At 48.9% G+C, this 14,436-nt stretch overlaps 1 protein-coding gene across 1 annotated transcript in view; it reads right to left on the minus strand.

The window, feature by feature from the left end:
* LOC149352684 (uncharacterized) overlaps positions 1-14,436 on the minus strand; it is a 290,443-nt gene that overhangs the window by 73,957 nt on the left and 202,050 nt on the right. Inside the window, exon 6 of the mRNA XM_089581905.1 lies at positions 657-855. Within this exon, the coding sequence (XP_089438031.1) occupies positions 657-855 (199 nt within the window). The remainder of the gene's footprint in view (positions 1-656; positions 856-14,436) is intronic.

Below are 14,436 nucleotides of genomic sequence, written 5' to 3' on the forward strand. Positions count from 1 at the left end.
GACAAAGTGCATATTTAACAAGCCGTGCTGAGCAGTGCTAAATTATAAGAGCTAACCTTCCTGCACAGAAAGCCAAAACAGTCACGCGATGTTTAAATTCTGTCACTACCAAGTAAAAAAGCGCTTTTTTTATTAATTAAGCTTTAAAAAAAGACACTGCGATGGCTGAGAAATATTGGCTTTCGGATTTCCTCATTGGTTCGTTCTCGGCATATCGTAAATAGAAACACAAGCTGCGAGCTTTGCGCAAATTAGAGTCTTTTATTTGGCCACAAGGAAAACAGAATTGAAGGACCACTGGAGATGTCGGGAAAATGACGTCGAAGGAAAGAATAAGGTTCGTGGGGACAGAACAGGTTCTCGTTATAATGCAAACATGCGATGATTGCGAACTCACTGGCCCTTTCTAGTGTGGCGTTGCACCGCAAGGTCTATGTTCACCGCGACAGCTTTGCGGAGTCTTTTTCCGGAATAAATGACGTCACTGTCGGCATCGTGGAATGTTGTAACCGAAATCTGACGCCTTCACGTGTTGCCCAAAGACTTTACAGGAATGATCAGGCTTATTCCAGGTCACGGCTCTGAAGTCGCTTTGAGCAGTCCCTCTATGTCTGAGGACATGGGCCAGCAAGCGATCGAGCCGAGGCGCCACTCACCTTCGCGGCTGTTCAGGGCGTAGAAAACGGCTCGGTAGTAGCAGGAGCGGCAGGAGCGTGCCCGAAGCGCGAGCCACTGTCCTCTGCCCGAGGTGCGCAGTACGGAACTGTTGCCCAGAACGAGACCCTTGGCTGCTTCGGTTTCCGCCAGGACCTCCACTTGCGCTGCGACGCTGCCGGACAGACGCAGCTCCTGGAACTGAGCGCCGTCGTACGCAGTTAGTGACCCGCCTCGCTGCTGCACTGAAAGGGTTACGCCGCAACGCTGCCGCCTGTGAACCCATCGCCGCTTAGCCCCCTTATTTTTTTTTTATTTAATAATAAAATTTTCGCTGTGACTTGTCTGGAGCGTCGATATTGCACGTTTTGACCCTTTTGTTTTTCACAATTTGAACACTAGTTAGGGAAAAGTCCCTAATGAAGAAGGCAACGCGCGTTGTTAATTCTCCCTAACTCCATTTGGTTGTCAATTCCTTTTGGCTGATTTCAGGATTTGATCCACCCCTTTGAAGACAGCGGCGTGGTTAGCACCTCCTGTTATGAATGCCAAGGATGGATTAGTTATCTTTAATTGGAGCTATTTTAATTTTTTTTCTCCACCGTTGTGAATAGGTCAGCATACTTTCTGTTTCGCAATTGGCGGGGGGTGCACACAGAACATTTTAGAATGGTGCAAATACAGAACGAGAGTTCGAGAAGCGGACCTTACATCCTTGCTCTTGATCGTTTCAAACTTTTCCGCGGCAGTGCTTGGCCTGTCGGTTTTCACCAGTCACTAGGCCCTCCAGAGCCCAGGCATTGTTTTCTTTGAAGCAGTCAGAGCCTTTTTCAATAGCCGATGTTTAAAAGATTAGCAGTAGTAGTTTGCGGCAGTGCAACACCGTTAGCTGACCCATCTAAGTGCTGCAACATCAGCGATTAGAGGCCAAGCGCTAGCAGTGAGACCACCTTCGTATGTACGCGTGTGGGCGACAGCGAATGAGGACGAAAACACAAAGTGACGAGCGCTGATTCCTGCCAAAGCTGGCGAAGAAGACACCGACGCCTTTGAACTGATCTTCATGCGCAAGCTTAAGCGCGGCAGTGCTGGTTCTACCACGAAGCAGCGAAAAAAAAAAAGAAAAAAAAAAGCAAGCGGGACCTCATAGCATAGTACTCGAGAAATCCGAGCACGTTAACTCGAGGTCGTAAAAGCCTCGAAGCTCGCCGGCTTCTTGCCCGTACAGACATCAAACGAATGCAAAGCATCTGTGAATTGGAGCTCTCGTCTATCCGTAAATTACCATGTCGCGGCAAGCACGGATTCTGGTGTCGCCATAAAATTTTGCATCACTTTTCCGGACTACTGTACTGCTATGTTTTTGCTTTCGGCATCGGGTGCTTAAGCAAAGACAGTTTAGTTTGAAAGAAAATGGTTCACAGTAGACGCAATTTTTGACATTTCTTAGAGCTTCGCTGCTTCTTTAGTTATTTACGCACTAGTAACTCAGCGCCATAATTCGTCTTGTCACCACAACAGCAGGTTTAAAACGAGGCGGTTCATTATTGGAGCTGCGACTTAAACCACGGTTCAAATTTAGACACCACTGTGTGTCATTCTTTCCATTGAAACGACAACTTGAAAACTAGGCTGCTGGCACTTGTAAACATCCTAAACGTGTTATATTCTGCTTGTGGTGTAGGCAGTGCAAAGGGAGTCATCTTACATTCTATGGCACTCCTGTTCCCCACTACTCAAGTGCACGGCATCATTAAGTCTAAGTGTAGAACGTCTTTGCTTTCTTAACGTATTTTGCTTTCTAAACTGTATTGCTTCGGTGCCGTCAATGCCAAGGGGACCGTGATTTTTTTTCAAGCCGTACTGAAACGACTTTTTTTTCTCTGTCCCTTTCAGAATGTATACGTCATGTTGTGAAGAACAAATTAAATGAATGAATTAACTATGCCAGCACGAACAAATATCTAACGACCTATCGGGGCTGTGTCCACTCCAGAGCGGAAAGTGCGGGAGCTGTATTGACTCGAGCTACCCTACTTATGATATAGAAGCTACCCGTATTTGTTGATTGCGTCACTCCTTATGTATGATAGCAAATTGCACTTGCTTATGTTCAACATAGCGGTAACTTTGCTCGATGTCGCTGCCTCAGAAGAGTGAACAGATGTAGATTTCGCAAAAGCATGTCCAACATTCTTGGGCAAGAATTTTGAATGTTGGCAAATTGTAAGGTACGGCTACGGATATATTGAAGGTAATGGTTCAATCTTCCACTGTGTTGCAAAAACTTGAAAAGTTTTTGCATCGCTCGCATCAGGCACTTAAGACTGCTATAGAAAACCAATCCGGAACGCTTTTACCTATAGCAAAAACGTTAACAGCAAGAAACTGCAAGCCTGCCGACAGAAGATCTGCGGCTATATTGATTGTTATAATGAAATCTTACAATATATTTAAAAAAATTGCTTTCATAAACTTTTTCTCGTTCAAAAATGCTTTTGTGCAGAATTGTTGGGTCTGACAAGAAATTGTCTCCTAATTCATCATCCGCTCCTGATTCGGGCGTTTAAATGTTAAGGAACCCAGATTACTAAAGCAAACTACAGAAAACTGCGAATGTAATACATCGTAGCAAGGCGAGGCCAGCATTGAGGATTAGTGTGGGCGGACGTGGAAGATGGCCAGTTCTATTGCAGAAGAAAATTACGGTGCTTTGAAGCCAATCGAGAAAAGAAAAAAAAAGTTTGGTCGGAGTCGCACGATGGGAAACCGGGTGACGGAGAGCCCGCCACACCCTTCGACTCCAAGAGTCTGCGATGACGCCTCGATTCTAATCACCAATCTTCAGAGCGTTTCTCTTTTTTCTTGTTTTTATGCTTAGCTGAGCGTTTCGTGCCTGTTCACTTTTTTGTTTCCCTGTGTGCAGCGTACTTTGAGTTTCGCGTGTGGTTTTCGTTTTATTTTTATTATTTTATTAAATACCACGCTTCTATCAGGCGCGCCGTTTATCACCAGCCGGAGGCGTGGCGAGCTTCTTCTTTCAACTGGGCATCCTAGCACCGCCTCTAGAGATCTTAGGAAGCATTGCAAGGAGCGCAAAAATGTCTTGATCTAGCAAAAACGAGCAATTCATTACTGCAGGCGAGATGGCTATATTTATCAGCTCGCACGATGCGTTAGCAGTTTCAGTATGCTTGCACAGGTGCAAAAGCACACACCAGTTTTCTTTCTTATCTTATTTGCTTATGCAAGCTGACAACAAAATGGTTGGTTGGTTGGTTTAGGGGGTTTAACGTCCCAAAGCGACTCAGGCTATGAGAGACGCCGTAGTGAAGGGCTCCGGAAATTTCGACCACCTGGGGTTCTTTAACGTGCACTGACATCGCACAGTACACGGGCCTCGAATTTCTCCTCCAAAGAAATTCCAGCCGCCGCGGCCGGGATCGAACCCGCGTCTTTCGGGACAGCAGCTGAGCACCATAGCCACCGAGCCACCGCGGCGGCTTGACAACAAAATGTGGTAACCAAGTTCTGACCATTGTTCTTGCTTGGTTAATAATGTAATAACTCTGAAGCTCTTTCTAGTACGCACGACCCTAGAAAAGCACCAAAATCCAGTTTAATTTACGAGAGCTTACATTTTATGCGTGCTGCAGCTAAAAAAAAAGTATAATATATCTGCATAAAAACACCTGTTTCGGTAATCCTGTGAATCGTATCTGCCCTCCTTCTCCAAGTCCTCAACTTCTCGGTTTCCTTTACGCCTGAATCGCGTAAGGATCTCCACAGCGTTGTCAGCCCAGTTGCGTCGTTTCAGGCTTGTGCTAACGCCAAGTGTACGAATCTCAACTTGAAATCGCAAACAGCGGTTCATTGTAAATAAAATACGATTTCGTAGATCTGTAAAAGTCACGAACACCGAAGTACATACGCAATTTATACATTACATGAATTAGTCATGCTTTTCAAACCACTGCTTACTGTGTTCGAGATGCAGTATGGAATTCCAGTTTCACGAGGAGAGCACTTACTTGCAGCGCAAAGCGGGCGCGACAAAATTACACAATCGTCTTAAAATATTTCAGTTACTTAGTGTGGACCTACACAAATTGTATCCGCTTTTTTAGCGATAAAGCAGGTACATGATCTGCACTTGCCGTTTCGTATAGGCGGGAGGAGGCTGAGAGTAAATAGCTGTTGCCGTACACTGTAGCAATTATTAGGAGTGCGCAAATAGTGCTTTTTCGAAACCGAATCGAATACGAATCGAACATTTGTGTGATTATTGGCCAATTGTTCGAATATTCGTAAAAAAATGAAAATTCATGCGTAACAGCGAAGCGTTAGCGGAGGCGCTAGAAGTCATGGCATTAAAGCCGTAACTGTCGAAAGACGCAACACTGATGTTCACTAAGAGGCACGCAGAACGAATACAGTGTATTAACTCTGTATGTGCTCGTTATATTTAGTGGCACAGGCCGGCGCATTTTATTTTCAGTTTTTCCCAGCTACAGCACAGCATTTGTTTGTACTAACTGTGTGACCGTCACGTCATACGCACATGAAATTACCTTTTGCCGCTGATATGGACAGCAAATAAACTAGCGCCACATGTCAGTAGGCGAGAGGGACGAGAGCGTTAGCCATAGCTTCGGAGACCGGCGATTCTAGCAGTGTTTGCTAAGCCTGGACGAATCCTTTCCCGTCTCCCAATCTTAAAGGTGATATGAGTGAGCATTATGAACGCCGCCGCATGAATGGACCGCGTCACGGTGCTGAACCCTTCTTTCTGCACAGACCGATCACGGCACAATACTGTGCGGCTTTGGAATGGGCTCTGTTTTTAAACGGTCGTCTAAAAAAATAAAAAAAATACGGCGTGTCCTATTCGAAGTGAATGCCAATTATTCGGAAACTACTCGAAATCTTGAGAAGAAATTCGACGAGTTTCGCTGTTAAAAAATTCCTTAATATTCGCCCACCCCTAGTTGCGTGTTGGGTTGAAATCGAGAACGTGGTTACTGTGCTGCCTCCCTTCCATGGCTCGTGAAATACTGCAAAGAACGCTTCGTATCTCCCACACCATCATTAAGCACATTCGGGCACAACAAAGGAGGGTGGGCGATCCACGTGATCTAACGGCGCGGTTGCAGCGTGTCATAAGGGCTTCTTCCGCTGACTCCTTCGTCATCCCCGAGATCAGCACCCTCTGCTCACCTGGAGAAGGGTAAGCACGGGGCATCTTAGGCGCGACGTGGTCGGACAAACGGAACGACCCGACAGGAAGCGGGACTGGGAGAGCAGCGCAGCTCGGGAAACGCGGGCGTCGCAGGGAGTCTAAGCCTTCCCTTTCCCACCACGCCACTGCGGTGGGGAATGGCAAGGAAGGAGCAGGAGGAAGCTGTGCTGCCGCACAGTCGGTGTCACGCAGCGTGGAAACAGCAGCAGCAGCCCGACATTCGCCGGGGACAGGAAACAGCAAGCGCAAACGAGTAGCCGCCGTCCCGGAAGCAGGCTCGAATTGCCATTTGTACGGCCGCATTCTGCCAAGGCAGCGGCGGCACCAGGAACGGCGCCCGGAATACGGCCTCGGCGAGACGCCATCGCGCGCGAGCCGCGATAGCTTTTTCGTTGATGACTCGGCCCGTTAACAGCTCCCGAGCGCTGGCGGAGGCAGCGGCGGGGAGGTGAGATAGCAGCGGGGGAAAACTGCTGCCGCTGTTTATGCGAGTGACTATACCACGGCGCACCGCTGGACGTATCAGGGGAGGAAAGGAGGAATCAATACGCGGATGCTGCTGCTGCTGCGCGTTGTTGTTTTAGCGACTTATTGATCGCCCTCCGGGTTGGCTGAGCCGAAAATTTTCATAGCCGAAATTTCGATTGTGTTAAGAGCGAAAAAAGAACGGGGAAAAGGACGTGAGTCGGTTGGAGACGCGCTTGATGGACTGCAGCACGCGAGGCCCGTCCGAGTTTATAGTCACGCCGTGGTTCCTCGATTCGAACGACGATAACCCGGGGCAGCAGCCCATCTAAGGGCACGTTCGTGCACGGAAGACTGACACGCCACTTAAATTGCTTCCTTGTCTTTTTCAGTCATCTATCAACTTTGGCTTTTCGTCAAATTGGGCCGGCAGAAGCAAAGCAGGTTGACGCGGCAGATATAGCGAGCGCGCGGTCAGCAGAGAATTGAAATGTACGGTAAAGGGCGCTCGAAAATAAACTCGAACAGGAAGTAAACATGAGCTACACGGCACCTAAATATGCATGAAAAGAGTGTCTCCCGCATTGCGCCCAGATTTTATGCGCTATGCTCAAGGCGGCGCGCAAAGAATGACAAATAAACGTCGGGAAGAGAGCAGTTTGTTTACAAGTGTAGACGTGCAGGCTAGTTGGTGAACCATGATTTCTTTAAAACAGCGCGAAAGACAGGGACACAGATATCTGTGTCCCTGTCTTTCGCGCTGTTTTAAAGAGAGCAGTTTGTGTATCACTAGCCAGCGTGCTCTTCATGGAGTGATTCGATGGATCCTGGAGTGGAGTGATGACTGGGGTCGTAAATGCGCCCACGGACCTCGTCAAAGAGACTTCGCTCCCTATGCCGAACCAGTGCCATCGCTATATATTTATCCGCGACAGTGCGCTGCTAGGACCTCGGACACACCGTGACGCACCCTGTACTCCGGCCTACTAATAATAATTTTGTCTGCGCCCAGCGAAGGCAGGACGTTGTACACAGATGCCAAGCATATCTAACGGCTTGCGCCATGTGGCTTGTCACGAATTGCGGCTGTTCGCAGAATTGTGTGGATCTTTTTTCTTTGCAACAAAACCTTGACTTTTTCTGGGCTTCACTAGCTTTTCTAAGAAATAATACCATGGGGTCACTCGCGTTGAACTTATGTCTCCAGTTAAGAGACTTCTTTTTCTTCTCAGAGCTTATGGTAGCAGTTCAAGTCACCGAAACCCTTCAACTTGATTAAAAAAAAAACTATAGAGAATGTTTCCTACATTCTAATCGGAGCGAAAGAACGGATTTGTGCTACGTAGAAGACGACTGTGAGCAGGCAGTGCCGCGGAACGGAGCAGATGGAAGTTGATGAAGATGACTCTATCTAATGCACAGCGCGAGAGTGTGGTGCAGTTTGACATGAGGTGTGTCGGCTGCGGCGATAGCCTAGTTTTTTTTTTGTGTGTGTGTGTGCGACGCCTTGAGCATATACCCTTTCTGTACATAACCATGTGGAATAAACACCATGAAAGAAAAAAGCGGCGATAGCCTCGTGGTCTCGCAGAGCGGCCCTTAAAGGGCAACTGCACTACTTTTTGAGAATTCCGCACTATTCAAGGAATCAAATCTATGTAAACAGCGGGTAAAGCCTTTCAAGTATTTTTGCGCTAGTACTTAAAGTAGTAACGTAATCGACGATTAAATTTCGAGGCTTCTATTCACTGCCCCAGAGGAGTGCGGAGAAGCTCGGTGCGACGTCACGGAATGTAAAATATCAAACTTCCGCTGCCGCCAACCACGCTTTGCAGTGGCTAGTTGGATGCTACCAAACTACGCTCGGAGGCCTTTGCCTTCGGTGGCGTTGGTTTTTTTTGCTTGAAAGCAAGCGTTTATGCGTTGGAAATGTACTAGTCATGATGCGCCCCCCACTTGGAGCTGTGCGCTACGGAGAAGCTTGATGGCCGTCTCGATTTCAATCGGCGATTACTTCACCATTTCAAATGCTATCCGGAAAGGATATCACAAGCTTTACCTGCAAGTTTCACCCATCCGACCCCTTTAAGCTCGTCGATTTCTAAAACCTATGCCGTTGCCCTTTAAAGGAGGTCTGTTCGTGTAGCCGCGGGTTCGACTCTCAGTCATGGATATTGATTCAGTTTCTCTTTCTCTTTTTCATGGTTTGACCTCTAAATCAGATGAAGCTCAAATTTGCACTGTCCGCGATCGATGCCAGAGGTCCCGTAGTGGAGATTTCGCTTCAATAACCACTCGAACTGTACACAAGTCGACATGTGCAAGAGGGTGTACTGCTTAGAGAAATTGGGAGAACCTGTGTTTGGGTAAGATAAAATATGAACGGCAGGTAAGCATTGTCTCGTATTTACCACTACCATCATCATCGCCCACTGCACTGCAACTACGTCCACTGCAGGACACATGCCTCTTTAACCGGTCTCTAGTTATCCCTGTCCTGCGCCAACTGCCGCCGCCGTATTCCCGCAAACTTCCTAATCTCATGCGCCCTCCTAACTCTCTGCCGCGCCCCTCTACGTTTGCCTTTCCTTAGAATCCACTCCAATGCTCTAAAAGCAATTACTTAGTTACACTTAATTTACCGCAAATTTTTGTGTTCCTGGTGCCACAAAGTTGACTGCGAAGAGAGCTAGCATGATGGAAACTGGGAATAAATTTTCGCGAATAAAAAAAAAATCCTGCTTCCGCTTGCGAAAGCCGCATGAAAATGGCAGAAGGCAATTACACACAACAAGGAGAAAATAAGGAAGAACGAGATAGGACAGACGTTTTCGGATCTGGTTATTTCTGAACTTTATTCTCGCGTCGCTGCGCTGATTGACTTTGATATGTATTCATATAGCAATGCTTAAAGATGGATCCACATATTTCACCCTTTCTGACATACGCGCAAGCAGCGACACGCTGTTGCGCTCGGCAGTACAGCATATTATTTCTCTTTACTCACAGTGATGTTAAGCATTGCTGATATCGCGGTATCTATTGAATGGAACGCTGGTGGCAGCGTAAGGACGGTTTTGTTCTCCGAGTCTATGAATCGAGTAAGGGTTGCGAGTTTAGGAAAATCGACTGTTTTATCGGCAAGTGTGGTCAAGCTGTCCTTTATCGCATGCAGACAGCTGTATGTTGTGTTAAGAAATTAATCACTTACGCGGAGGCAGAAAATCGGATTGACTGTACAATGGTTAAGTGTAAAACTCTCGAACATTGCACCTTGGTCACTGAATACGATGTCGGGCAGTGTGCACTGCACTGCACTTCTTTCATTGAACACTTAAACTCCACCCCCCCCCCCCCTTTTTTTTTTTGCACAGTGCACGACATTCTTTCACTGGCGACCAAACTTTTGTCATTGTCGTCTGCATCATCATCATCATCATCATAATAACCATCATTTTTGTTATATTATCTATCACTGCTGTTGGACTGGGTGACGAAATCAACGACGATGGTAAATTGGTAAATTGGTTTTTGAGGAAAGGAAATGGCGCAGTATCTGTCTCACATATCTCGGAGGACCCCTGAACCGCGCCATAAGGAAGGGAGGAAGGTGGGAGTGAAAGAAGAAAGAGAGAAAGAGGTGCCGTAGTGGAGGTCTCCGGAATGATTTCGACCACCTGGGGATCTTTAACGTGCACTGACATCGCACAGCACACGGGCGCCTCTTGCGTTTCGCGTGCATCGAAACGCGGCATCCACGCTTTTCGTCTATCTGGTATTGACGCCTACTTCCGAAGCAGGGTGTTGATCTTGCGAAAAGACTGACATCCCTCGCTTTCCACACGATGCACCTGATGGAACGGTGTGACCTATAGTACATTCGAGAATTCGAAGAGCTCCGCAAGTGGAATTCAAACAAGACCAACCTTAATTTCTCCGCACTCTTGTCACCATCCTCTTCGATCAAGACCCTGTCGGCTTTCCACACATTGGCGCGCTGACCCAAGTCTGCGTTCTACGACCTCTCTTTGCGTTCTGCGCGATGGCGACGACGGTGGCTGCAGCGTCTGGTAGACCTCTGGTTGGATCGCGGGTTGCATTTCGTAGCATGCGTCAACCCTCCCATGTTCAGTGATTTCCTGTGTTTAGCCGTGACGCACCCGCATTGTCGGTTTTGCTATCGACATGTGTCAGTGTGTCGTGCACAGGCGAAAGTCACCAGGTTGGTGTTTACGACAAAAAAAATAAATAAAAAAAACTGCACAGCAAGCGAGCCGAGTGATTCGGCGCAGGCCTATTTCCGCCTGAACGGAAAGCAGGGACGCAATCGTCTATAGTTTCCTTCGCCATCAAGCGTGACTCGACAACAGTGTTGTCCTAGTGATCGACGAATTAGTGCACAGCGCACAGCGAGCAAGTGAAATGACTTGTCGTTGGACCTGTTTCGGCATAGAGCCTAAGCAGTTCAGAGTTCGTGCGCATCACTGCTTGTTGAAGTCGGGAACAGTAACGCTTGAGGTATACTGCTCACTCTGAGCAAGTAGACTGCTACTAGACCGATAAGAAACTGGCCGACAAAGGTTCTGAAACCACAGTTTAGCTTGCAGAAAGTTGGTTCTTTTTAACCCAGAAGGAAGTGATTAAGAGTAGTGCTCGGCAGGCCCGTCTTTTGGGCAGTGATCTCGTGTAGGTGCGTAAAGATAAACTCGGAAGTTCCGAGAGCCAAATAAAAAGGGCTGCATACGCGCGTAAACCGACCACTTTGCATTCCCCCATGATTTTCATCAGTTATATTTTGCCGCCCGGAAGTATAAACATTAAAGCTGCCTAGGAAGCAGTGGGATGACATTTTTTTTAGTGAACGCGATCTCACAGGTTGAACTCATAGCCGAACTGGTCGCCTTTCAGCAGAAACGAAAAGCTAAAAGGCTTGACTATTTCACGGTATGTGTTTTGTAGACGATAAGCGTCCAAAACTAATATGTTCTTCCCGAATGCATTTCTAATAGAATATGGGTTTGTTTTGAGGTGACGAACGATCAATGGTCAATTAAGACCGGTTGAATTTTACTCTTACAGGTGGAGCAGAAGATAACACGCGAACCACGTGATAACTTACAGGGCAATACACTTGTCATGACAACCAGGCTGAAGAAGCGAGGAGGGATAGATGTGGTTATGAGATGAGATATACAAACTCTCGCGAGCTTTTGTGGCTATTTCATTTACGAGATGTTCCGGTCAGCAGATCAAAAAGAAAACCAAACGCGTTTTGGTTTGTGATTTTCCTCACATGAGAAAAATATAGCTATAAAATAAAAGCTATGCTTTTGGGGCTTCAGGGCCCAAGGGGAGTCACGCTGTGAGAGACACCGAAGCATAGGGCTCCGGATCATTTCGACCACCTGGGTTTCTTCAACTAGCAATTATACTACAAAGTACAGTCTTCGTCAAAAGTAACCAGGCTGCATGGTTTGCTTCTAGCTCGTACAGTGGAGCCCTTACAGCTTCCCTGAAGCTGAAATGGTCGTTAAAGGTAAGGACTGGGGGTCTTCTTACCTTCCATCACCTTTTGATCTTTAGGAAAGCCACAAGGGCTCCACTATACAAGCTAGAAGCAAACCATGCAGCCTGGTTACTTTTGAAAAAAAAAGCACATGGCTGTCCTGCTTGCCGCCTAAAGGAAAGTGCGGCCGCCGAGGCTAGGAGCAAACCCTGATTCCCCGGCCCAGTTATCAAGCGCCTTGACCACTAAGCCATCGCGGCGTGGAAATAAGGAAATAAATAAGTGAATGAATAAAGCTTAGTTTTTTTCTCAGCGCGTACTATAACCCATAGCTCATCCGTGTCGCTGCTACAACGCCGCAGTTGTGTACTTTACTCTGCAATAGTGAATGAATAGTCGGACACCAGCCGTTTCAGCACGGACCCAAGCCCGACTCGGGTCCGCAGCTTCAAGCCCGAGCCCGGCCCGGGCCCGCAACTTCAGGCCCGGGCCCGGCCCAGGCCCGGCAAAACAGATCATGTCCCGGCCCGCGCCGAGCCCGTGCAGTGCACTAGTGTGAAGCACCGCGCCCTCACATGCCTTCGCCCCTATCTTTCCGGGGTTAGAGAGCAGCATAAACAATGCGTTCCCCCTTTTCTCCCCAAGAAACGTCTGTATTAAAACTTGCACTGCTCTGCGTTGCGGTGCGATTAAGCGATTAAAGCGACCATGGATGGTGGCACCAGCAACCGAGCGCTTGTTGGGAATACGCTTTGTGTGACAGCGTGCAGCTCTGTTTTTGCTAGCCCTTTACTTTTCTTCTGAAGTTTTTCGGACTAGTTTGGAGACGTGTCGATTGAACTGCAGTGTACGGCTCTACACTGCAGTGAAGCAATCTCCAGGCGACCGTCAAAGGTGCCTCGAATTCCAATGCTATAGCTCGTTGCTTATCCCCACCTCCCTGTGGCGACGTTACTGACGAATGAGGTGGTTAAGCGTGCAGCTATAACACAGAAATTCGCTGCCTCGTTAGAGAGACTGCCGCTAACCGAACACGCGGAGCCGAACGGGTTGGCGTTGAACTGGCGCTCAAATGCCTGAGCGGCACCACCGCGGTTCGCCAGTCTCTCGCGTTCGGCGGCGTCGGCTGCGCCTCACGTGATACCTGTCACCGTTGTCTCATCTCAGCATTGCGGGATGGCACGCGGGATCCTCTCTCCGTTACAGCCCAGAGCTGGGGCTATCGGTAATAAAGCTTTTTCAGCACCCACCACTCGCGCCGTTGACGCTTTCAATCAGCCACACGGGCGCTCAACTCCGAATCTTGCGTTGTCGTCGCATTCGCTCGCGTTTGCGGCGACGTTGGGGAAGATTTGTGAGTGCTGCTTCGGGTGGCCCATTTTGTCTGCCACGGAGTCTGAATGACGACAAGCGCGCCTTAACCCTGTGACGCCGACCGGGATGAAACCGGTACAGATTTTCTTGTACAGCTAGTGCTATGAAAGCTCTATGAAAGTGGGATGGGGCACACACCGCCTTGGCGCCAGAAGAGAGACGGTGTTATTCGTGGGGGCCCGCACAGGTGCGACCGCGCTTTGATAGAGTCGGCGCATGCAAATGCGCACCCCCCGTGAAATCGTTGCAGCCAAACCAGAATTATTCTTACGGCACCGCCGCGGCGTTGCGGAGCGCTTCTGGAACCTTTCAGGCGAGTCTCGCTGAGATATGGCCACGACCAGCGGCTTGCGCTGACAGGCGCAGCATGTGAGATATTCCAAACGTCGACGCGCGGTCACGAATCGCCACGAAGCCAGCGCTGGCGCTCTTCCTCGGCGCGGCGCCACAATTAAGCCGCGTGGGGCAGTGAGCGATGACTGCTGCCGGAGGCCCCCGTGTCGGCGCGCCGCTGCGACCCATTAGGGCGCGCCGGCGGCGGATTAATTCGCGCTGGCGCGTGCGCTTTCTCGGCCTCTTTGCCGCTGGCGCGTCTTCGCCGGAGCTGTGACAACGCTGCAGCCGTGACACGTTTTTCAACTCCCCCATAAAGCATGCCTCGCTTCACGTGCCCCTACACGCAATCCTGGATGGAGTGTGTTCCAAGTTTTGCGACTGAGAGGTGGGTGACCGCTGAGTGTATTTAGTCGTATTTAATTTTTGTAGCGGCAGACGTATACGGTGCACGTGTGGGAAATATACTCTATAGCGCTTTAGAGGTGGGAGTTGTGGAGGAGGTGACAGCTCTGAAGATATTCTGCAGGCAGCTCAGAGAGCGACGGTTTCGCTTCTAGGATCGGCTTCTGTCGTATGCCGCAGGCTCCTGAACTCATGTCATGCTGGATGGATCAGTCACACGGCTTCCAGAAACTTCGGCCGTCTTCATGGGTGCCGAGTACGATGGTCTGTTCGGCGCGACCGTCCAAATGTTGGCGGATGCCAGGCTGGGCGGTATACCGGCGTGGGAGCGCTGGTGCTTTGGCGCGCTCGCTTAATCTCAGCGGGACGTCAGCTGTAGCTGGGCCTGCGATGCATTTGCTGTGCGGGCCCTCTGTGCTCAGACAAGTTCAGACGAAATACAGGTTCCCCCATATAGCTG

The sequence above is a fragment of the Amblyomma mixtum genome, chromosome 3 (assembly GCF_055824585.1).
Source record: "Amblyomma mixtum isolate Tamu chromosome 3, ASM5582458v1, whole genome shotgun sequence".
NCBI lineage: Eukaryota > Metazoa > Arthropoda > Arachnida > Ixodida > Ixodidae > Amblyomma > Amblyomma mixtum.